Source organism: Echinops telfairi, unplaced genomic scaffold (assembly GCF_000313985.2).
Source record: "Echinops telfairi isolate 266 unplaced genomic scaffold, ASM31398v2 ScPeMD7_60;HRSCAF=208, whole genome shotgun sequence".
NCBI lineage: Eukaryota > Metazoa > Chordata > Mammalia > Afrosoricida > Tenrecidae > Echinops > Echinops telfairi.
Genome location: NW_022103958.1, coordinates 15875420 through 15901845, shown reverse-complemented (window position 1 = coordinate 15901845; position 26426 = coordinate 15875420). Strand labels below are relative to the sequence as shown.

The following is a 26426-nucleotide window of genomic DNA, read 5'->3' as shown; positions in this document are numbered from 1 at the left end:
ATATATATATTGCTCAAGTATGGAAGAAGTCAAGGAACTGAGTGGCTGATAGACCAAGGGCAAAGAGGCATGCTTGGGGGCATGTCTGAAAAGTGCGTCTTCTGAATGGAAGCTGTATCCTGAACATTTCTGATCTGGAATTGTAACCCGTTAACTTCCCTCATAAAGCCAATAATCTGAATGTGGTCTGTGAGTTGTGTGTGATGATTGCAATGACTCGTCAAACCCAGCAGAGAAGTAGGAAATGCCTCTGTGGGCAGTTGGTGTCAGAATTGGTAAAGGGGGTGGAGAGGGGAAGCATCTCTGCCCAGTGCCTCTTAAGACGCTGTCTTGGACTGGTGTTGAGTGTGTTTTACCTCCTCCCTTATGAAGTCAGGAGGTCAGCCTTGGCCCCATGCCATTCTTATGCCCACTTGGCACCTCACCAACTCCATCCCCTTTCCTCCATCAAGACAGATTGGGAGAGCAATTATATGCTGGCCACTAAGTGTGTCTTCAGTGCCAGATGTGTGGTTAAACACAGGGATAACATGGTGAATGAAAAACAGACTCAGCCTGCAGGAGCTCTGATGGCAGAGACTGACATTTACAATACAGCCAGACTAAGGTCTGCTGAGTCCTTGAGCCCCTGGCGGCTGCAGGAGCAAAGCCAGGATCTGACAGGCCACCTTTATCCTTCCTTCCTTGTAGGCAGACCAGAGAATACTGTCTTGGCTTAATTCAAACTCCCTCCTCTAGTGAGATCAGGCAATGATCTGCTGAAGTCTGGAGAGGTATTTACTATACAACCTAATTAAAAGGATGCTTTTTCCCTCAGGAAAGATGGGAGGGAAATTGAAATCAATAACTGACCCAGAGAGGTTCTGTCCTAAGTCCAAGAGAATGTCTTGTTGGCAGGCCCACGTGGTGCGTGGCATATGCTTGGTGGAGTCAACAAGAACCAAGATGGAAAACTGGGGAAATGATTTCCTTGCAGCTAGGTTTTAACAGAAAAGGCACAGACTGCAATTGTAAAAACTGAAAACTTTAGCTGCACTTTTTTTCTTTTTCAGAGAGAGAAACTATTGAATTTCCTGTAGCAAGGAGGAAGTTTTCTAGTAATTGGTGCCCAGAGTAGAATTTGAGTCTTCTGGGGCTGTGGGAGACTGGCTAGCAATCAGCAGATGTGAGTGCTAAGACATTCACAGGAGGCTGAGACAGGAGGAATGAGCTAGGTGGACACAGTCAGCTAGACGGACTCCTCAGGGCCCCTGCCACCGTGCACCTTCATCATTGAGCTTCCTCCTCAGGTTTGAAGACCAGGCCAGGCCTGGGTGAGAGACCCTGGAGCAGTCACTTTCTCTCTTCCCGGTTCTTGATTGGAAACAGACGTGTTAGTACTATTGCATAGGGCGATTGTGAAGACAGAATGGGGAAATGCCTGAAGTGATGAGCCCAGAGCCTGCTGAATAATCATAGCACCCATTAGCTGAATGCACAGAATGTTTCGTTACCTCCGTTACAGAAGTGGAAGCTCTGAATAGCCACAACCACAGCCCTCCACGTGCACTGAGTGTTGCCATGAAACTCCGTCTCCGATTCTCAGTTATGCACCTTTCCTACTATTTCTCACTACCCCCATAGGGACTATCCTGGCGCTCCCCCTTCTGAATTCAGTGATATTTCTTCTGCGGGTGGGGGGTGGGGGGGGGAAGGAAGCAATGAATGCAACCCCTGGAATTTCCACTTCATCCTGAAAGGCTTGACACAGCTTTTTCTGTCTTGTTTCACAGACCATGAGGGTGAGGGGTGGATGGTTAACTTTGGAACCTAAGCCTGCCTGGAGAACAGCTCACCCCGGAAGTAGGGAGGCCTGGACACTGACTGCCCTTCCTGTAGCTACTTTCTAGGGAAGCCATATGGGACCATTTCTTCACTGAGCTGAGTCGAGTCGGTCCCCTGTTGGGGGAGGAAGGAGCCATGCTTGGCCTTCAGTGCTGTCTTCCACAGTATTCTCTGTCCATAGGTGCACCTGCATCCTTTACCTGCAAGAGTGGGCTCTGGAATTGTAGACCCCCTTGTTCACTATGCATTGTTCATTTTAATCCACACTTGGTCCCTGCAATGTGGGTATGGGCCTGGTCACAGTGACTGTGATTGCCCAAAGAGGGGCACCTTGCTCTGTGGACAGAGAACCCCAGCTGCACACAGAGCCAGAGGGTGGTGGCCCAGATCTGACTCCCTGACTAGCTGGAGGTTTTCAGATTTATGGGCTGATTTGGGGGCCAATAGACAAGAAATTTATATATATTCATAAAGAGGCATGAAATAAGACTCAGGATTGCTATAACTCTTGTGTCCTTCCATTGAAAGGGCCATCCATCTGTAATCCACTGTGCAGGTGTACAAAGTGTCCGGTGGTGTGTCAGTAAGTTGAGTCCTTGGCTGAAAGGCTTCACACGTGTGTGTGCCCATCCTAGTTGAATCTGGACTACTTGTCTTCTGCTGGTTGACAAAAAACAACTAAAATGGGTATTATATGTTACAATGAATTAGCAAAAGAATCCGGTAACATTAGCCCCGGATGAGGCAGTTTTATGGTGACAGTTATTGAAGAAGGGGATCCCGGGTTCACCTGTGGAAGTAAGCCATCCGTGGACTCCTGGGCAGTATCTCAGAGACCAGCAAGCTACTCTTAGTTGGCCCCAAGCCTTTGGAATGATCATTTTTATTTTCGAGAATGCAGTGATAATGTGTGGTGAGTTCATTTTGATCATTCACTGGTACTTTTGTTCAAGTGCTGAGGTTTGACGGGTGGCAGGTCCATTACCAGGAGCTGGTACTCTAATTGGAAGCAAAATAAGGGCCTGCTTCATCTCCACAGAATTCCAGATGGTGATCAGGGGTAGGATGGTAAAACAACAGTCTACTCTAATAATGCAGGCAGGGGAGAGGTGGACAGAGGTTGGAGGTCACTTGGTCCAGAACGTGTTCTGTCAGGGTGACATTGAAGGAGAGACCTGAATGTTAAAGAGTCAGTCATTCCAAGAGATGAAAGGAAGGAAGAGTTTTTGAGAATGAAAGGCAAATGCCAACTCCCTATGGCAGGAACAAGCTTAGGCTATTTGAGGAACAACAAAAACTCCCAGTGAGGCTAGAAGATGGCACGCAGCAGGTGGGAAAGGAAAAAAGGTCCCACCTCTTGTCAGGGTCTCTGTGCCATGTGCTTTAGCCAAACTAAGGGTTAGTGAAAGCCAGTGACGGCTTGTAAAATAGAGCAGTAACATAATATACTGCACACTAAATATCACTCTAATGCAGCTTGAAAAATAGACAGTTAGGACTTAAGAATAGAAGTGGGAAACCCGTCAGGAGGCAGCTGAAGTCGTTCAAGCAAGAGATGGCTGTAGCGGTGGAGGAGCGAAGGGGCTCGGGCTGACTGTGCTGGTAAGTCAGCAGAACTTGCTGTTGGACTCGATGGGTCAGGACGTGGTATCCCTAAGGTTTTGAACACATGTGTGGTGCATAGAAAGTACTAAATAGGTGTGTTAGTCTGGGTTGACTAGAGAAAACATCCCAGCCCAGTCCAGATCAAACATAAGCCCGATTTTAGCCCATATGTCCAATACCAATCTATAAAGGCCTCTTCAGACTCAAGAAGCACATGCAATGAAGCTGAATGCAGGAAGATCACAGGCCAGTGGGTTGGAGGTCTTGTGGGTCCAGTGTGGGTAGAGGCATCTCAGCAGTGGCAGGGTCTCTTCATGGTTCCTTCAGCTCCAAGGCTCTGACTTCCATCAGCCTGTCTCCATGTGGTTCTTTCAGCTCCGGCTATGGTAGTTCCATTTGTCTGGTCAGCTACAATGTCTCTCTGGGAGTGAGCTGAGAGAGAAAGTGTCTCCCGGGACTCTACAAGGAAGAAATACAGGAGTTCCCAGAGTGCTCAGGAGACAGCCAAGAGGCTTCCTTGGCTATATCCTGATTGACAGACAGGCTAAACTCCACCCCCTTCCCTCTTGTCAGATAGACAACAGATTATATAATCACCACAATAGGTAATAGTGGTTATTGTTGTTATTAACAGACAACCTGCTGTCAAACACAGAGGACAATCCAGTGACCGCAGGGTGTCTTCAGAGAAGTGGCCCTTCTTTTTTGTTAGTAAATGATAGTCTTAGAAGCAATGGCGACATCAGCTGGGTGGTGTGTTAGAACTAGAAACTGACTTCTGGCCAGTCTCACTCCATGTTTCCTTTTCTTCATCTGACATGACATGGAGCACGTAGTATGTACCAAGTACCATGGCAAGCTTTCAGTACACATGCCATGCACACTTCCACACGGTCAGCTCATTCAGTCCCCCAGCAACGAGTCCAGAGAGAGAACTATTGTCGTCCGTTTCTAGGCAAGTACATTGAACTCAAAGTGCCACAGCTAGTGATGTGGCCGAGCTGTGTCTCAAACCAGGTGTTTAGCTCCTAACTCCACATTCATAACCCATTGCAATGTAAGGAAAGTAGCAGTAGGTCTTGAAGCGTGATATGTTTTATTTGAAAATACAAAAGAAGCCTCAAACATCAATAATTCCGTTTAAGACGTTTATTAAGTCTTAAGCAGGAAGAAGCAACACATTATCTGGATGAGGAAGGCCGGTCCTACGAGGTCACAATGGCATTCAAAGGTTGGTAGAGAACTGGAGACTTAAGTAAGACATTGGATGACCTAGGAAACGCACCGAAACCTGATGGGCAGCAGATCCACACCTCACTGTTGTCGAGAAACTTTAGAAATGGAATGGGGCCAGGATTGAGATAGGTCCATTATGGCAGGCAGAAGAGCTTAACAGATTGGTGCAGGACCTTCTGATCTAGACTGGGAGGACTTGACTCATGACTCTGGGACCTCTGTCCTCCAGGCGCTGTCCGAGACACACCTGTGCAAATGCCTAAGGGGGATTGCTCCTCCCTGGGCTGGTTAGGGAGGTGGTGGTAATCCACTCTCTAATGAACTCTGTCCGAGAGCAAACCTGTCACCCCTGGAGAAAGGTCAGAAGGAATTCAAAGGAGGTTGAAACCCCACAGGGACTCTGCACATGGATTTGGGCTCTTGCTGGCATCCGTAGCTCTCTGCAACTCTAAGCTCTGTCACAGCTTCCACCTTCTAACGGCCGACAGGGTCATCACTCAGAACTCCATAGAACTATTCTGTGACCCTTGTGGGGTGGGGGAGCCTACTATTCATCCAGAGATTAGAGATTAGCGTCAGAGTGTATTTATTTATTGATCCTTTCTCCCCCTTCCTTCAGTAACTTGTAAGTTACAGAACTGCTGAGGCAACAGGAAATTTGAAGTCCAGCATTTTATTAAATCTTCTGTTTAAGATTTCTGTGGGAGGAAACCGCTTGAGAGCGATTTGGTTTCCGTTATTCACACGCCAGAAGATGAGGAACCTGGATCTGGTGGATGTTCTGAAGGTGTGGGGAGCAGGGAAGGTACGCCCTGGGGCTATTTGCTGCTGCTCCTTGCTCCTCCACCCCCAGAGTTGCCGGGCCCTACTAGGAGGTGTGGGAAAGGTTTATTTCAGCCTCGCCCCAGGAGAGCCGCAGTGTGTGAAAGTAGCAGCACCGAGGCAGGGGAGGGGTTTGGAGGGCTGATGGGACAGAGGAAAGCAAAAGCTTACTGTCCCTGTGGCACTTTCTCCTGCGGTTCCGTAGGAGACTGGACGTAACATGGAACTAATTCAGAGAGGAGGACCACACCGACAGAAAGACCCATCCACGCTGTAACGTGCCCTGTCGCTTTCCATGGGTGGCCCGGTGTTAGCAAGGGGCTGAGGAAAAGAGGCCTTCACAAACCTATATGTAATTGTACATCTGTGAAAGACTGTTTCTGGAGGGCATCTATTAATAACGCACCCTCCTGGTGGCATACATGTTAGACTGCCCACCATGATAAGATCAGCAGTTCAAAACCACCAGCTGCTCTGTGGGAGAGAGACGAAACTTTCCACTCACCTGAAGATTTATAGTCTCCGAACCCCACAAGGACAGAGTTACTCTGCCCTGGAGCGTTGCTAGGAGTTGGAATGGACTGGAGCAAGTTGATGGCTTTAGAAATGCATTCCGCCCTCCTCCTGAAACTACTGCCCCGACAGTAGTGTGAAGCCTCAACCCCCAACGATCCCCTGACGTCCCCTTGAAACCACACCATTTAAAACCTTAACCAGTAAAACCGAGCTACCTGGAACATTATACTCTTAAGAACAGTCGATAAGGGATTAACTTGACAACAGCAGTTGGGAGGCCTAATCAGGAAGCTCAGGGCGGGAAGTGTGTGTGAATGAGGGAGGAGCCACTCAGAACAGGAGACAGAGAAGGGTTTGCCCAACTTGAGGAACGTCTGCGGCGTCACCAGAAGGGCCACGGAGAAGCTGTTGAGTTGGCGTGTGTTCTTCTCGGATGATTCCCCACCTACACCTTAACCCTACAATCCTGTGAATTTTTTCCCCCACCTATGAAAGTGTGTAAGCCAACCACTTCATGCCTTTATCTCCCCCAGTTAATCCCACATCTGTTTATCGGCCAGGTTGGCACAATAAACTACCTAAATACAATTTAGAAGAGGGGGGAAAGACCTCCTTTGCTCCTAGAGATGTGACCGGCTCTGACCTAGCACAGGAAATACACAAAACAACATGGTGGTGGGCGTGCGTCAGGGCACATGAGTCAAATGAAAAGAGTTCCCCAAAGCTAATCCTGGAACGCTTTAAGACACAAAATAAAGACAGTAGTATTGAATTACAGCCCAAAGCATAAAATAAAGGTCCCTGAGCCCATGCCGAGCTACATGAATGAGGGGGAAGACACAAATCTCAGTGCAGAAGAATTTGAATGACCTGCCATAAGCCCTCCACCTCGAGGCTTCCTTCTTCCCTCTGGAAGTGTGGGCGGTGGTTCCAGTGGAGTGCGCAGGAGAGCAGGGGTGGGCAGTGATCCAGGTCAACCTCAACAGTGACGAGTCAGGTTGATGGGGGCAACTTAGGTAGCATGCGACCCCTGTCGCTTTCCTTCCTAAGACCCATCACACCCGTCTGATCATGAGAAAAACATCGGCCAAATCCCAGTTGAGGGACTTTCCACAAATATCTGACCAGTACTTCTCACAAAGCTATCAAGAAGCACCAGAAACGAGACAAAATCTGAGAAATCCTCACAGCCAAGAAAAGCCTAAGGAACCACGATGACCAAATGGATGTGCTGTCGCGGCTGACACAAGCTAAGGACATATGAGTAAAATCAGGACTCCAGTAATGAGCCCTGGTAATGTAGTGGGTTAGGTGTCGGGCTGCTTAACCACTAGATCAACAGTTCAAACCCACCAGCCACTCCACAGGAAAAGATGAGGTTTTCTGCTCCCATCAAGATGTGTAGCCTCAGAAACCCCAGAGCGTTGTGCCTGTTGGTTACAGGGTCACTCTGAGTTGGACTTAGAGCGTCAGAAACCAGAGGCAGTTCTACTCTGTAATTTTAGGGACACTATGGGTTAAATATACCCTATAGTTTGGGTTGTGGTTGAGTAGTCAGTAATAATGAATAGATACTGGTTGACTGAGAAATGTGCCATACAGTTGTGTATAAGTTGTTAATGGGAAAGTAGGCAGGAGGACTCTGTACTTTTTGGGTAATTTTTCAGTAATCTAAAACTGTTCTGAAAAATAGCATTGATTTTTAACTGTCCTGTGACCCAGGGAGTTTCCTTACCAAAAACCCAAACCCACTGGCAGTTAATTCCAGCTGCTAGTTAGTGTCCCTACAGGACAGAGGAGAACTGCCCACCGGGTTTCCTAGGTTGTCATCGGATGAAACAGGCTGCCAAGAGATGTGGCATTTGGAGCAGCTGGTGGGTTTGAACCTCCGACCTTTTGTTTATTACCTAAACTCTTAACGATGGAGTCACCAGGGCACCTTGAGTTTCCCTAGAAGGGAATTTTTCTTTAGGACATTATGAAGGTGAACCCAAAGATTCATTCAAATATTTGTTTATAGAGGTATATGTAGTATTAAATAAAAAAATAAGTGATGCTGAGGGAGAGTGAGGGGCCAGCCCCCACCCGCTGATTACTCCTATGAGTTCAGTAATACTACTTCTGGGTTCAGTAATGCACAATTGTACGGTTGAGATATATAAGCATTATATTAAAGTCATTGAGAGCATGAGAGATAATACAATAATACAGTCAGGCATGATACATAGCAACATTGCTCACCTCAGCCCAGCTTGGTGGTCCACGTGGAGAGAGGGGGAAGGGAAGGAGGGAAAGGGAACAAGGGAGAGGGGAGTGACCAGGGAGTGAGCAACAAGGAGCTCAGTCAGAGAGAGAAGTTCTGCTGACTCACACCTATATACCTTTTGGGGGCAATCCAGCCCACTAATTACAGGTAAAGACATACGTCACAGGAAGGGGCTGCACTATAGGTTACACAGCAATGAGTGGGTGGTCTAGGGGTTAGTCTCTGGGTCTCCATAGGAACATTATCAGTAGGGTGCAAACCCCTCCTACAGGAGCCTGTCCATTGTCCCCAGAGGCAGGGAGCAGGCCCACCCCTGTGGAGGGATGAGACAGCAGTCTGGCAACTGATTCCCTCAGGGGAGGGAATGCCTGCGAATCTGACCTCCCCCCACAGGTATAGGTATAGGGTATAGGTAATAGGGAAGAGGTAGAAATAACTTCAATAGCCCATATTAAACCACAACTCCAAACCCACTGCTAGAGAGTCTCTTCTGACTCATAGTAACCCTGCAGGACAGAAGACACTAATGGCCACTGTGGGTGTCCAAGGCTGTAGAAAGCCTCATCTTTCTCCCAAGGATCGACTGATGGGTCTCAGCTGCTAACCTTGGGGTAAACAGCCCAGTGTATAACCCATTAGGTGTGACAAATCCAAGCAATTCAATCATGAATCTTAATCTTACAGAAAGGTGCTTCTTGATAAGGAAAGATACACGTAATTGATCATTGAGTTTTAAAAGGCAGATTATGAAAGCCTGTGAAGCATGTATTTGCATGTATGCATGGAAGAGGGGCAGATCATATACATATATCAGTATGGTAATGATGAGTAGCCCTGCTAGGTAATATGGAATTCCACCACCTCCTTTTAAAAAAAAGTAATAATACCTGTTTGCTTCAGAAAGTACAAACCACTAATAAAGAAAAAGTTACTTTTTTTACTTGAAAAAAAAAGGTATTTTTTTTAAGGCTAGAAATTATTCCATTAGAAATTCAGCCATAGCAAAGGACTAGGTTCGAAAGCAGGGACATGTGAGAGCAGACGGCCCACCCACCGGAAGGCTCTGTCCCAGTCCCTTTGTGTGGCAGGCCTGCTGGCCGCTCCCCTGGACCTCGGAATCAGACTAACCCCCGCTGCTGCTGTCACCACCACCACCACCACCAGGCACACAGCCCCTGCGCAGTGAGAGGACAGCACCTGTCAGAACTGAGCAGCTTGCAAGGTACCTGGGGATCAAAGTTGGCTCTGTGATGGGCGTGTGGACCTGAGGCCACACCAAGACCAAGCCTCTCAGAGGCCCTCTGTGCTTCCGCAGGATGGGCCAGTGGCTGCACTTCCTGCTCCTGGCCTCGCCTCTTTTATCCTTATCTGGTGAGTTAGTTAATTGTGCCCACCTGGCCGATAATCACATGTGGGGCTAATTGAAAGGCGGAGGCATAAATGGGTGGTGAGCCTCGCCTTTCTAGTTCTTGGGTCTCTTGCATTGTGATGGTCGCACCAGGGTGCAGCTGCCTATAGCAGTTCCCTGCTTCAGCTTGCAAGATTGACTTCCTATAAGACATCCCCAAGGAGAAGCCACATGGACCTATCCCGATGCAGCCCTGGGTGCTGGAGCAGCCGTGTGGAGACCGCTGCTAGTGCTGAGATGCTTATTCGTTCACTGACTCAGCTTTCTTCCTGCAGTCGGCATCGTTGCCTCTGTTTTGTGAGGTGGAGGACTTTGTGGACTGGTGTTGGGTTAATGGGTTAATGTTGGACTTGTCGGCTTGGGCAGCATTGGGTTGGGATGTTTTTATGATGCACACTTTCTTTACATAAAACTCATACATGAGTTGCTGTGGATTTCTCTAAAGTACCTAGACTAATACACCTGGCTAATGCCCTTCCCATCTGGCGGCCACATCTCCTGGTAGCACCCTATTTCAGGGGACGAAACTGAGTCAGGATCTACTTGGAACTACATATTGACGGGTAACTGGATATCAAAAAGACAGAGGCTCATGCCATCTAGTTTGATTGCAGAGCGTTCTTGGAGTCTACTTGCATAACCTCAATCTACCATTTACAAGCATTTGCCTTGAGCAAGTCAGTCAGACCCTCTGGGCCTCCACTTTCTCACTTGCAGAGTGGAGGGACTAGGGCCACCGCATAGCTATTGCGTGGTCTGAGTGAGATTGTGTACCGGGACGTGAAGCCCGGTCTGTGTGCCCAGTAGCCACGAGTGAAGGAGAGAAGGCTCATGGGATAAAGTCGAGAGGAAGGTTGTGTGTGAAGGGAGGTATAGTGAGGCTGCAGACATGCTGACTTCCAGCACGGGCGCCCGAGCAGGGCAGAGCTTGCTCCCGGGGCTGATGCTGATCAGACAGAAGGTGCTGACCAGGCTGCACCCTTCATTTGGTTTGGGCCCAACCAGTAAGATGGAAAAACTGATAGCAGGTAAGTCACCGCCATTCAGATTGAAGAGGACAGAAAGGGACCCAGGAAGCAAGAGAGAGACCATCATCAATGAGAACAAATCAGTAGGCTCAGCAAGTGTGCCAGTTAGCCAGGAGCATAGCTTTCACACCATCAGGTTTGGAATTTCCTGAATTTCACTAGTCCAAACCATCCCAAATTCCCGTTTGAGGAAACTGGGTCCCGAGATGCCCAGAAGAATCTAAGCTGGACCTCCCGAGTCTTCTGACCAGGCTTTTCCTGGGATACACAGAGCACATGGGACTTTGTTTTAGATTTTCCCTCACGTCGTTCAGCCCAGGCTGTTGGGGCAGTTGAGTGAAGGGCAGAAGGGGCAGCTCTGCCCTGTCTAATGATCTGAATTTTTCCTTCATCTCCCCGAGCAGGGCTCTACCCTACTTACTGAGAGAGGCAGGCAACAGACTCAGGTGCTGAACGCTTAAGACTTGTGCGACTAGCTCCTGGTACAATGCCGGGGTAGCTTAATTTTGGAGAACACGAAACTTTTCTTCTGATTCTCAGCTGAATCTAACGTTCCTCCCTTGCTGATCTGCTTCTTTTCTCCAGCCGCCTGAGTTGCGCAACCCTTTTGCAACAACAATTAATAAATAAGCAGGCAAGGACTCTGCAGGCATAGTGAGGCCAGACCCAATGAGGTTGTGCCGGATGCTTGGGAGAGACTCGATTCAACGTGCTGCGGTCAGGGTGCTAACTGCCTCTCATACGCCTCCCTCTCTGGGGACAGTAGCAGAAAGGCTGACCTGCCTAACTGTATGGACTGGCTAACAAATGGTCAGCCAGCGCAGCACTCCTCAGTCATAATCACCCGGTCAGCAGGTGTTTGCAGACTGGATGTGACTGGGGCGTGAGGCATGCTCTGATGACGCCTTCCATGTCACAGCAGGGTGGGTAGGGTTCCTCCTCAGATGGGAGGGCCAACTGAGAGAGAAGACAAGCATCCCGGGGGCCTCAGCCCCTGGCTACTGGCAGGGTGACGCCAGGGCTCACTCTGCACTCCTGCTCAGGCTTTCTGAGCTCCCCTTCCCAGAGCCAAGCATTTTCCTCCTACCAGAGCTCAGAAAGCAACCACGTGTTTCCTTCCACATGTTTAAGATGACTTTGAAATTATAGCTCTAATTGAGATAGTAGCCACGGGTGTGAATCCCGACATGTTGGGTCATTTACATGGACTTCAGATACAGGTCTTTGTCAAAACCTCGCACTGCGGGCTGAGCGTATTGAATTTGCAGGTAATATTCCCTAATCACATCAGCAGATTAAATCAAATCTGATCTCATGGGTTTTTTGACATTCTAATGAACATATTAATGCACACCCATGGCAGCCATCTCACTTCTGAATTTTAATCCTTAAGTAGGGATAGATAGGCACACAAGCTTACCAAGAGTATCTGTCTGGATGGCATAAGAGATCGTCTCTTCGCTCTTTCTTGCCTTAACTCTCATCAATCTTTCTCTTAGAAACAAGGCGATATGGAACTAGTCAAAACCAAACCAAACCCTGCCATGGAGTCGATCCCAACTCAAAGTGACCCCGTAGGGCTTGCTGTTAGAACTCCTGTGGGTTTCTGAGACTGCAAATCCTTAGGAGAGTAAAAAGACCATTGTTCTCCTGCAAAGCAGCTATTGGTTTTGAACTGCGAACCTTTTGGTACCTAACTGGTAATTCAGCAGTGTGGGAGCTGTGCACTCTATCCTCGACACAGGAGCAGGTGGTTGTGAATGTGGAGGTAACTAGAGAGAGAACTAACAAGTGCCACGCATGTTCCTCAGCAGGTCAGTTTGGGGGGAAGAGTGCGTATGAAAGTGAAGGACCTGGAAGTGTGTTTTCTTAAAATTGTTTGTTAGCTGCCATCGACTCTGCCTCCTACTCGTGATGACTCCATGCTTAATAGAAGGAAATGCTGCCCCTGCTTCCGCCCACAATCACTTGTAGATTAGATTACAGTGCTCCATAGAATTTCCCTGGGCCCTTTTCAAAAGTAACATGCCAGGCCTTTCTTTCTGTTCCATGTTAACGCAGAAGCTCTGCTGAAACCTGTTCCACACCACACCTCGCAGGCCTCCATTGACGGGTGGGTGGTGCATTGACTGGTGTGAGAGTTAAGTCTCATGTCACCTTGGCTGGGCCAGGATTCTGCCATGATAAGATCAGTGTGGTCAGCTCCATGATGGGATCTGGAAATCAATTCTACACGGAACCATAAGTGCTGCCTCCTTAAAATTCAAAAGGGAGCTCACTGCCTTCAAGTGCATTCCGACTCATAAAGTAACCCTGCAGGACAGTGTAGACCTGCTGCATGGGGCGTGCAAGCCTGCGAATCTTTACCCAAACAGACGGCCATCTCTTTCTCCCGGGAGTGGCTGGTGGGTTCAAAGTGCTAGCCATTTGATTAGCAGCCCCGTCGTTAGCCCACTGTGACGCCTGGGCTCCTTTGCCTGTAGCAGCACTTCAAACTAGGTCAGTCCACGACTGAGATAAGACTTGCTCACCAGGCTTTACTCTGTTTGTCCCCAGCTCTGGAGGGACTGCCCGTTCTAGAGACCTGACAAATAACAAAGTCAGAATCATGACACCCAGCCTTTGAATCCAGCATCGGCATTTCATTAGCCCTAGAGTTGTAGGTAACTCCCCAAGTGAACACACAGGGCAGCTGGGGGACAGGAACACCCCTGTGCCCTGTATACAATGTTTCAGATGGCAAAACTAAGACCCTTGAAGAAAAGTTAGAAGGAGGTATGTAGGCTTTGACTCTGTGTAGGAACCAAGTTGAGTTGAGACAGGGGCCTAACAGTTTTTGATGACCTGCATTGTAAAGCCTTCACCATAACCCTGTACAATAGCTAGCATGACTGTGAAGAAACTGAGAGCAAAAGAGGTCCCCCGGTGCACTAGTGTCAAAGTATGAATCCGAAACTATTTCAGTCTGTGTGACTCCAAAGCCATTTGCCTCTCTCAACGGCAAAGACCCACTACAGAATGGACGGTCTGCCCAACACCGTTAGTTTAACCTCAAAATACACAGGCACAAAAAGAATCTCCATAACCCTTGAGTCCCACTCCAATCACACATTTCATTGTGACTGGTAGATCTTCCCAAGGCAGAGGAGAAACGGCCAAGGTAGAAAACGATGTCACTTCACTTAAATACAGTGAGGACTTACACAGACTATTGAAAGTCCTCTGCAGGGAGGCTAGCTTGTAGCCAAGGTGAAAGAGGCTCGTCCAGGGGACCGTGCTTCACACTCTGTTGTTACACAGCCCTCATGCAAAGCCCTGTGTCACGGATTCCTTTAGATCCCATTTCTTTCATTATTGGGAATGACACCTGAGTTAGTTAATTGTGCCAACCTGGCTGATAATCACATGTGGGGCTAATTGAAAGGCGGAGGGATAAGTGGGTGGTGAGCCTCGCCTTTCTAGTCCTTGGGTCTCTTGCTTTGTGATGGTTGCACCGGGTGCAGCTGCCTTAGCAGCTCCCTGCTTCAGCTTGCAAGATTGACTTCCTACAAGACATCCCCAAGGAGAAGCCACATGGACCTATCCCGATGCAGCCCTGGGTGCTGGAGCAGCCGTGTGGAGACCGCTGCTAGTGCTGAGATGCTTATACCTTCACTGACTCAGCTTTCCTCCTGCAGTCGGCATCATTGCCTCTGTTTTGTGAGGTGGAGGGCTTTGTGGACTGGTGTTGGGTATGGGTTAATGTTGGACTTGTGGGCTTGGGCAGCATTGGGTTGGGATGTTTTCGTGATGCACACTTTCTTTACATAAAACTCTCTTATACATGAGTTGCTGTGGATTTGTTTCTCTAAAGTACCTAGACTATTACAACACCTTATTATAATTAGTTCTAAAACTAAGTATTCTTTCTTCATTGGTTAAAAACAAAGACCACGATGAGAGCAAAATGATAGGTAAGTACAATACTCCTTCCTTCACCTCTTCCGTTTTTAATTTACATTTGACAAAAGAAAAAATTAACACTGTTTAATGTAATTCTGAATGTATGTGGCAGGAATATTTAAGACAATTACAAATGGGAAGATAAAGGGATAAAAAGGAAGATAGAGTTTCTGTACTTCATTTGAACTAGTAAACTGTCAAAACTAGTAAACTGTGATAATATATATAGTACCCAGAGCAACCACTGAAAAAATTATTAAAAATACAGTAAAAACATATATTTATCCCACAGAAAAGCAGGCAAAATTAATATCCGATGCACATCTAAGCTCCAGCACAGCAATAACTACATTATATGTCGATGCCCTAAATACACCAATTAAAAGACTGATTGTCAGGATGAATTTTAAAGCATTGCCCATGAGCGAGGGCATAGATTCCCAAACTTGTTTGGCCTTCTTCCCCTTTTGGAGAAAAATTTACTCTGTGCCCCCAGTAATTAAAAACTTTGTATTCTAGATCATAACCCAAGATAAAGTCTTAAGTTTCTACTTTTGCAGCCCACTCCGGATTGTTCCAGCACCCCACAGGGGTGAGATCACCCACTTTTGAAAACAGGGCTGAGGTAGTTAGTTATTGTGCCAGCCTGGCCGATAAACATGTGTGGGATTAATTGAAGGGCGGAGGGGAGAGATGGTTCCGCGAGCCTCGCCTCTCTTGTCTCTTGCTCTTGGATCATTGGACCAGTGTGCAACTGCCTTGCTTGTTCTGTGCCTCAATTTGCAAGCTACGCTACGTGTGGGCCACCTAACCTGTAGACGGTGTTGCTGTAATTTGAGGTTCCTTCAAGACCTGCTTCACCACACAATTGGAATTTATATCTCTTGAGCTGAGGAGTGACTGTTGGTGACCTGACTGACTGTTGGTGACCTGCCTTGCTGTTTGCTGCCTGTGCCGGGATAGCCTGAATCTCTACAGAGGACTGCCTGTGGCCCTCAAGACTTGAAGGACTGCCAGTGTCTCACAACTGTCTAACACATTTGAATTGTACTGAGCCATTTGTACTGCTTTATAATTAACTGTTTATTTCTTGTGTTATATATCTATCTGTATAACTGCTTTGTAATTTAACTGTTTACTTCTTGTGTTATGTATCTATATCTGTATCTATAATTATCAGCAATCTGGTTTATCTCTCTGGAGAACCCCGTCTAACACACGGGCTCTAAATTTTACAGAAGCAGATCCCCAGGGCTTTCTGCCACAGTGCCACTGGATGGGTTTGAACTGACCACCTTTAAGGTAGTCGTCCAGTGCACACCATTGGTACTGCCCAGGGACGTCGAGGTAAACATGTACTCACTTGCTCAGACTAGGCGCCATCAGGGCAACTACAGAGTCCTCCTGTTCACGGCTGTGCTTTACAGCATGCCTAGGAGGGTAAACGGTCAGCAGACAATAAGAAGTGAAGCACTTCTTAAGCAATGTGCCAGAAACCCAGGGGCTCATGTTTCTAAACTGTGCAATGAAATATATCTTTATGCCCAAGAAGGAGGATTCCTTAAGGGAAACGACCTTCTAGCCAGGACTTCTGACCTCTTCCCCAAGCCTGCTCCACAGTCTTGAAGAACCTAGTAATTCCAGAGGAATTTGCTTTATTTGTCTTTGACTCTTATTCTTTCGAGGGTTGTTGACCTCTTTGAAAATATGATGGGAATCATGGCCACTCCAAGACCAAGGAACACAGAGACAGCTTTGTACACAGACTCAGTAGGTTCAAAAACCCTTTGGACCATGGACCCCAAGTTCAATGCCAGAAAACAAGTCACAGGGCAGGAGCACTGTCACCATGCTAGACCTCCCATGTTGAAAGTAGAAAGGGACTAGAAAGCAATGGGCGTTTGCTTGGCTATCATACCAAGCAGGGTGGGGGCGGTGGCTATGGCGCCAGTTCCAGCTCGGCCTTGTTTCTGGTGAGCAGCTTTTCTGAAAGGCCCTTTGTTCCATTTGCTCCTTAATGACAATCTACTGTCCAGGCCTCCCAGCAGGCACCGGGACCTGTGACTTGGCCACGGGCAGGAAAGGGGGTGGGAGGAGGCAAAGTGGGACCGGGAGGGCTGCTGAGTTAGCTGCTTCAGCTCCTCGAATACAGCTGCCTTAATTTCCAGGCCTCCCTACCTTGAAATGCTTCAGAAGCACAAGGCGTCTATCGCTCTGGATAGTTTCCCTTACATTTTTCCACAAAGGATTGCAAAAGAGCGCAGACCCTCTGTGGACTTAGATAGCCTCTTCTGAGAGGACAGTTGTAGGGGCCAGAGCTGGGAGCTGCTGCACACCAGGCCTCATCCTCTTGCCTCCTGCTTCCAACAAAGGACACGCTTCTCCCACCCACCCAAGCCCTCCAGCTTGACAGCTTTTTGAAGACTTCCCTGGACCAAATAACGTGACCAGATGTCCCACTTTTGGTGGGACAGTTGCGATTTTTGGCATTTTTAAAAAGTCCCGATTTTTGGAAAGAATGCACGACAAGCTAGGGAACGGTCTATCTGGTCCATAAAGACCAAATGTTTAATCAAGAGCGCGCCGCCCCACCCCCACCCCCCGTCCATGGTGTCCTGCTTTAAATCTGGTCACCTTAAAAGAGAATGCCCTTGAATCGAAACGCTGCCATCTTACTGTGCTGTGTCACCTAGTTTTGACTTCTTGCAGAGGTTCACTTTCTGTATCCAGAAAACAGGGACAACCTTGGCCTTGGTTCCTAGCATTGTTGTGCTGATTAGTAGAAAGAATCGGTGTGGCACACCGTAAGGGCTCCATCCAGGCCGACTCTGATCATTGTTTGCAGGACAGTGACTGCTGGGAGTGGATGGAAAGCACCTAGGCCAGTGTGCTTCTTTTGCCTCCTCCTGCCCCGGTCACCTTCTTGCCCCAGATGCACGGTGTCCCCTCTCAGCAGGTTTCTTTCTGGACAGAGCCAGCACAAAAACACAACAGCTGCCTGCCAGCCCTCTCCAACTCACAGTGACCCACGAATGGTGCCCCTCAGGCTGCTCCTTGGCTGGCTTGTCTTTCTTTGGAGGGCGGCCTTTTGGTTAGCAGACAAGCCATGGGCAGCGCCCAGGGGCTCCAGGACCCAGCCAGGAAGCCAGGGCCCTGTGGTTCTGCAAGCCTCTGGGGCTTCTTCGCACCTCCCTTTGGGCCCGGTCCTGAGTGCCCTGGCCAGGGCAGTGAAGGCCGGCCGTTTCCAACTGCATCCCTTTGTTACTGTCTTCCTTTTCTGCTGCTGTTCTTCCTCACTGCCTTTCTCCTTCTAACACACAATCAACACACGCGTGTGCCTACCATCGTACTTGTGCTAGCTGTACAGTACTTGCTACTCTTTAAGCCCCGGTTGGGGGTGGGGAGTGTGTACCTACAATTATAGGAGTTGCTAAGGGCTGTGAAAGAAAGAAACAGTGCTGAGATTAAAAACTAACAGGAGAGCTTGCTGCTAGTAGCTTCTCCAAAATGCACTGTCTGCCCCGGTGGGGAGAGCTGAAGCCCTGACTTTATTCCAAGTGCGACATGCCATTGGGGAGATGATGGATAGCCTCGCCTTGTTTTGTTTTCTTCCTCCTAATAGTATATGACACGCTTAGGAGAAGTCAAATTCCTTTTTTCTACTAGCCATCTTTACCAAGTAAGTAAAAACAACCCAAAAACAGTGAGCCCTCACCTGCACCTTTAAATAGCCACCCACTTACTTCATACCGGAAGGCCTGGTGGCACAGCGCTAATTGCTCAGCTGTTCACTGAAAGGTCAGCGGTTCCAACCCATCAGCCGCTCTGCAGGGGAAAGACGCGGCTGCTTCTGTAAAGACTGCAGCCTGAGAAACCCTCTGGGCAGGTGCTGTGCATTGAAATGGACTCATCTGCCACAGGTTTGTGGTTCGAACGGTTTCCATTGCTGTGGGCCAGGCAGTATGCGTTTTACATGCATTGTCTTATTTACTCCCTCACCCAAGAAAGTAGGCTGTATGGCCATCGCTGCCCCTGCCGTCCATAAACAAACGTACACTTAGGGAAGCTGAGTGACGAGCCCAAGGCCCCACTGCTGGCAGGTGCTCTCCTCGGGGCTGCACCCGGCATACGAATCCCCAAGTTTGATGACGAAGTCTGGGCTTCCACCCGTTGCTGACTGCCTCCTTGGCCGTGAGCTCTCACTCACCGGCTTCTCGTTCTCCTTTGCAGCGGTGCCAGCGAGGAAGAGGACACCTGAAGGCTCGCCTCCCCGTGGATGCTCATCCCTCCCCCGTGTGTATGTCACAGCGTGTGTGTACCAGCTTCTGATTTCTGCGAAAGCTGCCCAGCAACAAACGTTCTTCCCCCATGTGTCCCCCGCTCCGCAGCAGCCATATGTCCGCCCAAGTGACGACCGGCTCGTACCCTTACGGACCGCATATGGCCTCTGTTTGGCCGTGGTAGGTCAGGGGAAATTGCCAACTTGATCCACCAGGTACAATTAAGAAGGGCCCTCCAGGTAATTCTTCACAGGCTGCTTTGAACAGACTTGGGAAAGGCAGCCCCTCTAACAGAGCTTCGCTAGTGAGGCTGTGGAATCCTCCTGAAGGATAGTCAGCATTGTCCCAGCCGGCCAGGAAAACCCCACGCTGTTCAGACTGCAGCACCACACCAGCGAGGGCAAAGTGGGGCTGAGTGGCCGCATCTCCACCTCGACCTTCTCCAGAAGCCCAGCTCCAACCCCGGGAGAGCGCCATGCACGCATCAGGCGGCTGGCTTGAAAACGGGGTGGAGGGAAGGACTAAGCGTTAGAGAGACGTGGAAATGTTTTTAGTATGTGAGGTTACAGAGGGCTTCAGATTCATAATTCACTGCTGTGGGTGAATCCAGTGACTGGGGAGGAGGTCGAAAGGAAATGACCTTTTTTTAAAAACGAAAGAGGACCACGGACAAAAAGGTCTGATTAAACGTGGAATTCAGTCTTTCTCAACCAAAATTGCTTGTATTTCCAAAACAATCACTAAAGGGTCTGAATTGTTTGGGTCAATCTAAAGGGTTTTGGGTCTCCCCCCACAGGGCAGGCTGGAATATATATTACCCAACGGGAGTTTTCAGCTCAGGCTTTTGGCTTTCCGCCTAGCCTAACTTGGCTTAAATGCTGCGGGGGGGATTCTTGTCATTCCCGTCCTGAGTGGAGCAGCTATGCCATTCCGACACTCCAGCGGGGCTCCCTCTTCTGGTGGCATTTAACACCCCCCCACCCCCCACCCCCGACTCAAGTCCTCTTCCTCTTACATGTTAAGGATCGAAAAACCCAGATTGGGGTATTCTCGCCTCTCCCCATCCCCAGATCACATCATACAGGAAATGTTCTCACCCCAAGGAAGCAGGGGTGTGAGAAGGGAGTAGACGCCTACAAGCTAAGAAAGCAGCCCTGCAGCTTCCCGAGATGCTCGTCCTACTCAGCGCGAGGTTTGGAGCACTGGATAGGAGTTCTTTTTTCTCTGACAACGGCACTGTGAAATCGCAGGCCCAGCACACACACTGCTAACACAGATTTCAGAGGTCATGCTCGTTTGCAAATGGGGGGTTGTGGTCCTTCTCCCCTGCTTGCCATCAGCGGTATTCCCACGGTCACTTCTGAAAAGTCCCATAAGAACCTGCGTTGGCTTTGGGGTTGCTGCTGCCTCAGTGCCTAGCCGTGTAGGACCCCGACCCCCCACCTCCCACCCGCTCTCTTCCGAGGAGGCGACCGTATGGGTGCACAGGAGGGCTTTGGGGAAGAGCCCCTCTATTTGCCGTTGTTGATTCCTGTGCATGCTGTGAGTCAGGTCTCCTCTTGGGGTCAGGAAGCTACCAGGCTTCTCCAGTTCCAGGTTAAGACCACACAGCCCACTGCAGATGTCGACCTGTTATTGCTGACAGAAGATTAGGCTGTTAAAAAATAAAAGTTTTTTTTAAAAGTGTTTTTCTCCAAAGTGGTTGCCAGAACGGCTGAGCCAATGTTGTTGCTTTACTGTCTGCAGAGACTAGAGAGTTGGGCATCTCAACGATTAGAGATGCCATGAAACTAGCCCCAGAGAAGGACCGGAAACCATGCTTGAAACAGTGAAAGTATCAGAAGATCCTGAAGGCTTTAAGATTTGGAAATGTATGCCTTTCTCTGGTAATTACTCTCCCCTTTCCAGCTCGGAGCCTCGTCCTAGCATCGGGCAGGCCATTGATTCCCTCGTATCTCCTTGAATGAGGTTACTTTAAGTCAGTATTTTGGGAAATCAGAGCCTCAATGCCGTGGGTATGAACAGAAATGTAAGTGTACACACCAGCCGGTGTCATAAATTACCCCCTCTCTGTAGCCCTCAAGGAAAGCTCTCTTGCTTTTACGTAGAAAGGGACTCAGATTTGCTTTATGGGCTCCTGCTGTCTTCAGCACCTGATAAAACTTTAACCGGGGAAGCGTCCGACACAGCACGGCAGCTTCTGCCCAGGCTCCTCAGTTCCTGCTGGTGTCTATCATTATAAGGACTCAGAGGCTGCCTGCAGGCGCCCCCCCCCCCAAAAAAAAACGGGAGCGCACCACTCTGCCTTCAGCCCAGCCTCTTGTGGGCCTTCCTTCTTGCCAGGCCAACACGAGACAGAGTGCACAAACGTGGATCCTGGTGGGCGGAGGCTGCAGCAACCCCAGAGGAGTCATCAAAGGAGGCAGGCCGGGGAACTCTCCAGACTCAATCAGGTACTCCCAGCTGCCCCTGGCTGCCCTCCCAGTGTCGAGTGTCTGCAGGCTAAGAAGGGCTTGCCCTTTGATTTGACATCGTACGTCTAAGGCAACTCTAAGCCGTGCTGGAAGCTCAGCTTAGGAAGGGAACTGTCCTGTAGTGAGGACCTGCTAGGAGCCAGGCCCATGATAAACACAGTGTGAAATACAAGAGTCCTCTGCCACAAGTTACAAAGCCAGGAAGGGCAACTGAACTCAGCTCTCCCTGACTGGCTCTGAGGGCAAATCTCACCGTGCACTTTGCTCCTGGTGCACCTAAGAGCCCAAGAGAGGGCAAGGCTCAGGCTCCCCCGCTGAAGTCCCACCACCCCACTTTAGACACTCTGTTTTCAAGGTGATACTTAGTAGCTGATGTTTGGCGGCCATCAAGAAATGCCATCAAGACAGCCTTATTCCTGCATCTCAGCAGGTGCTCCGGTCCACGGTGGAAACTTGGGCTATCCCAGGAGTTGGCAAAGCCATGCCTTTTTGGCATCACCTCCCATAAATAAGACCTAGGCCTTGAGGAGTATAGAACTTTCCAGAAATAATCAAAATAAAAGGTGTTCTGCTATCCACTCTAAGTTTATTTGAAAATACTAGCTGTCTCACTGATGCAGAAAAGAAAATGCTCGGTCTTTCGTAAGCCTGGCCCATCGTGTGCTTTTGCGGTTCAAAGTCTAGTGAATCTGAACTCCCCAGCCAATACCTGATTTGATTTATAATTATAGGTACCAGGGGGGGCTTCAAAAGGTCTTGGAAAAAATGGAGTGAAAAGATAATGGCACTTTTTAAAAAAACGTTTTGAAGGGCCCTAGGACACACATTACATTTAAGAACTACAGCAACTCAAAGCACCCCCTCATTATCTTGCATGCCACTGCAAAGGTGTCTGCCAGTCCTGATTACAAGTGTCACCAGATAATTGGAGCTTAGCTGCTTGCTTACAAGATGCTCACAAGAAGCGCAACTCCCTGGCAAAAGTTGTCAGCTCCTAAAGTGCTGAGCCAAAGTGACAGCCCGGAGAGAAATTGCACACCAGACCCACTCCAAAACGTCTGCTGACACGGGGGCAGATGTTGCTTCTTCACGCAGCCACTTGGGGGACCTCAGAGGCTAACCACTAGGTCTTTCCTGTGGCCACAGCCCCGAGCCCACTAACCTGCAGTACTGGCCAGGCCTTGGAAGTCCTCTTCCTCTATGTAGGAAATAGCTGCCTCCCAATAACCAATAGTGCATACTCAGGGCTTCATGCCTTTGACCTAAACCAGAAGAGAGCTTGGGTCCCAGCAAATACGCTACCCCTGGGAAAGCACCCCTTGAAGGCATTGAACGGACACGTGCCCCACTCCTCATTCACCTTCACCAACTGCCTCGTATTCCAACATTGCCCCCCCACAACCACAGTTCAAAGTCTTTCGCACACTGGTGAGGGACAGGCCTGGTGGCAATGGCTGCCCAGTCTTTCCCCCTCCAGGGACCACTGAAACTGGGCCGAGCTACCCGGCCAGCAGGGGTGCAGTGCCAAGCCAGCAGGTGCCCGATCTGGGATCCCAGCACCCCTGAAACCTGAGGTCCTGCAGCTCGCAATGGCTGTGAGGCTGGGAAGGGAGGAAAAGAAGAGGCACCGAGAGAGTGTTGTAAGAAATGCCTGTGACTTGAATGACATCCTGACTCAAGCTGAAATGGCCTTTGCCCTCTGTCTCAGCGGGACTGGTCATTCAGCCAGACTCCCGGTGCCCTTGCAGGAATGCTGGCACACTCGGGGCTCGGAGCAGGCCCCAGGTCAGGAATACGGAACACAGTGCTGGAGGGGGCTCCCCAGGGAAGCGCTCTCTCCTCTCTCTCCTCTCTCTCTCTCTCCCTCTCTCTCTTCAGCTTTGTCTCTTTCTCTCTCTCTCCCTCTCTCTCTTCAGCTTTGTCTCTCCTCCGAGGCTCCTCCACAGAGGAATCCTCCGTAACTGGACTGATGAGCAGATCTGTAAATCACAGCTGTTAATCCTCTGATCATACTTTCTAAACTTAAAACACTCAAATTCAGATGGTCTGAAAACAGGCTTGGGGAGGTAGCTTCCATTTTCCCATAGCACTAGCTTCTCCTAAACAGGCTGCTCTTCCGAACCTAACCTTGTCGCTAAGTGAGGAGTGAGTGGGGTGTGGCGGAAGGCCCTGGAGTCTGAAGGCCCGGGGTCCTAATGTCAACTGGGACTTCAGTCAGCAGTCTGGCCCCTGTGCACATAATTCCCTGCAGTCCGAAAAGGCAGAGGGAGGAGTAAACTGTAAAGTCCCTTTGGTTTCTTCAAACTTGTTTCTGCAACATCAGTCAGATTCACCTTCCTGTTCAAGCACACTGTGAGGCTTTGAGGGCTGGCGGATCATCACAGCAATGGGAGGAGACAGGCAGGAGCTTTGCCCGCTAGATCAGAGCAGATCTGGGCCCCTTGCTTCTCCCAGTGTCCGAGAAAGCACCAAGCCCAGAGCTTAGTACTGAAGAACAGCTGCCTCCAACGAGCCCAGCTGCACGGTCACTGTGCCGCGCACATCCTGGCGTCTCTATGAAAAAGAACCTCGTGATGGAGAGCAGATGTAAAGGCACCCCCACCCCTCCCCCGGGAAGCCTCAGACTCCGTAATATTGCTTCCTCTCTTCCATGCTCCCAAACCCATTCCTGAGAACCACGAGCCGAGAGAGGACTTCAGAAACAACAGAAAGAGACCAAAGCCCGAGCGAGGGCCAGAGCAGGCAGGGGACAATGAAGACTCAGGTGTGCATGCAGGTGCCCGAGCGCCGCGGGCCACTCTCCACCTGACAGGCTGCACTGCGGGACAGGACAGCACACCAAGGAATCCTTCGTCCCCTGCCTGCTTGCTGCCCAGCCCCGTCCCGCCTCCGTCATCTCCCCTTCCACCCTTTGAGCTAAACAAGAGAACACACAACCTCTCCAGGGAATTACACATTTGAGTTAACGTTTCAGTAGATCATGTTCATACTGTAAATTATTTTGTAAGAGATTTACCGCTATCCCAGAATGTGCAGACTCCGTGCCCCTGTGCTTTTGGAAATCAATAAACTCTTACTGGAAATACCATTTGTCTCTCAGAATTGTGCACAAAGACCCCTGCGAGGTGTAACTATTCCTGATGGTCTGCATGCATAGCTGGGGTGGAGCTGGCTTCGGTTCTGAGGTGCAGGAGGCTAATTGACTCTGTCTGGCCGCCCCAGAGTGCTGTGGGAGATCTCGGCCAAATGGCCAAAGGACAATCATGGTTAATTAGAGGTTTCTTCCTCAAAACACCATTCCTGGGTTCAAGTTTCTGAGCAGAATAGGTTCTGACTGAAAGAACACTTGGTCCTGAAGGACACCTTTCAGTCGCACGAAAGCTCTACAACCACAGACTGGTGGAGGGGAGTTCAGCTGTAAATGAAGCATCCCCATCTGGAAGGCCATATCATCAGAGCTTGCAGTGAGACCAAGGCCATGCCCTCGGGCTTGCCAGAGGCGCACGTAGAGACAGACGGAGGGCTGCAGAAGCTGTGAGGGAGAAGGTGCAGGCCTTGCCCCAAGACCTCGTGAGCCCAATTGCTTAAAGCCCTCAGGTAGGATTGCAGGGGCTGCCAGCTTGCACGCCCTTCTCTAAGTGCCCTTTTCCCACTTTTGCCTGCATTAGACCGCCCTTCCCGTTACCTGGGAACTTGGTTTGCTTTGGGAAAAGTGTCTAAGATGGGGAGCTGAATCACCCAAGGTCACCCACCACGCCAGGCTGGTGTCATGCCCAAGGCAGCAGACTGTCTGTCTCCTATGGCAGTCATTAGGCCCTCCCGCCCCCCTCCCTCACTGCTGAGGGCGCCACCTCTGCCCGGTTGGGACCAGACTGCCAGCCAGCCCAGCGCCTGCACGGCTCAGGGTTTCAAGGGACCACAGTGTGAGGATGCTGCTTCCCCACTCCGCGGGGCCTCAATCTTCTCATTGGATCTTCTCCCCGTGAACACACTTTATTTGGTTTCATTGATCTGTGCTTGGCCCAACTTGCAGGCAGACCCATTTCCTTTACACTCATAACAGGCGGACATTGCAGCCTGTCTGGAAGGTTTCCTGGCTTCAGCAAACCGCCCATGATAGATAGGTAAGGCCAACAGAACGTTGGGCGGCCCTGTCCCTGAGAGCCGCCACAAGAAAGAGAACAAAAACAAGCCTGCTGGAAGCGGTCCTGAGTGTGTGTACCTGGATCAGAGGTTGCAATCTCCAGCTTCAAACCGGGCCCCTTGCTGATAATGACTGCCATTTGGCGAGTTCTTTCTCAGGGCCAAGGGGCCCGGTGATATACTGGTTCCCAACAGGGCTGCAGTCCATATGGTTGGCCGTTCAAATCCACCAGCAGCTCCTCGGGAGGAAGACTGGGCTTTCTATTCCTGTAAACACTTAACAGACTCGGGAACCCACAGGGGGGTTCCCTATGCTTTGACTCAGGGGCAGCTTGTCAATGGGCCCCCTGGACCAGGTGCTGCCCTGGTGGCTTTTTGCATTCACGCATTTAATCCTCACAGGACTGGTACTTTTATCTCATTTTAGTTCCCAGTGAATATACTTAGAGACCTTAAGTAGCATGTCCGAGGTCACACCAGGAAGTCAGGGTTAAAAATCAAGATGGAGCGCTCTTCAAAGCCTCTCCGTGCTGCCCACGGGGAAGTGCTTTGCGACGCCCTGCTGTCTACAAGATGGGAAGTACGGGCAACTTGGATGGGCAACTACTTTTTGGAGGGAAGGGACTATTAGACCTGATTTGGTCCCTTTATGCTAAGGCCCTATATAATGAAACCAGCAGAAGGCAGAGCCACGGCTGCTTGGGTGATGGTTTCAAAACCAAAGTCAGCCAGCTCTGATACCGAGTCTGTGATTTAATTAAACATCGAAGGCGCCGCGGACACTTTGACATTCGGCCAGCTTCCGATTCTTGGAAAGGGGCTGCAAAATGAGCGTGTGTGTTTGAAAGGTCATTTACTGAGTTTCGTCACCATGGACCCAGC

At 49.6% G+C, this 26426-nt stretch overlaps 1 protein-coding gene across 1 annotated transcript in view; it reads left to right on the top strand.

Moving 5' to 3' along the window:
• Positions 1 to 24487, top strand: part of TRIM44 (tripartite motif containing 44) — a 180317-nt gene extending 155830 nt beyond the window's left edge. Inside the window, 2 exon segments of the mRNA XM_013006068.2 lie at positions 18878 to 20813; positions 21271 to 24487. Coding sequence (XP_012861522.2) covers positions 18878 to 18905 — 28 coding nt within the window. The 3' untranslated portion in view covers positions 18906 to 20813; positions 21271 to 24487.
• The last annotated feature ends 1939 nt before the right edge of the window (positions 24488 to 26426 follow it).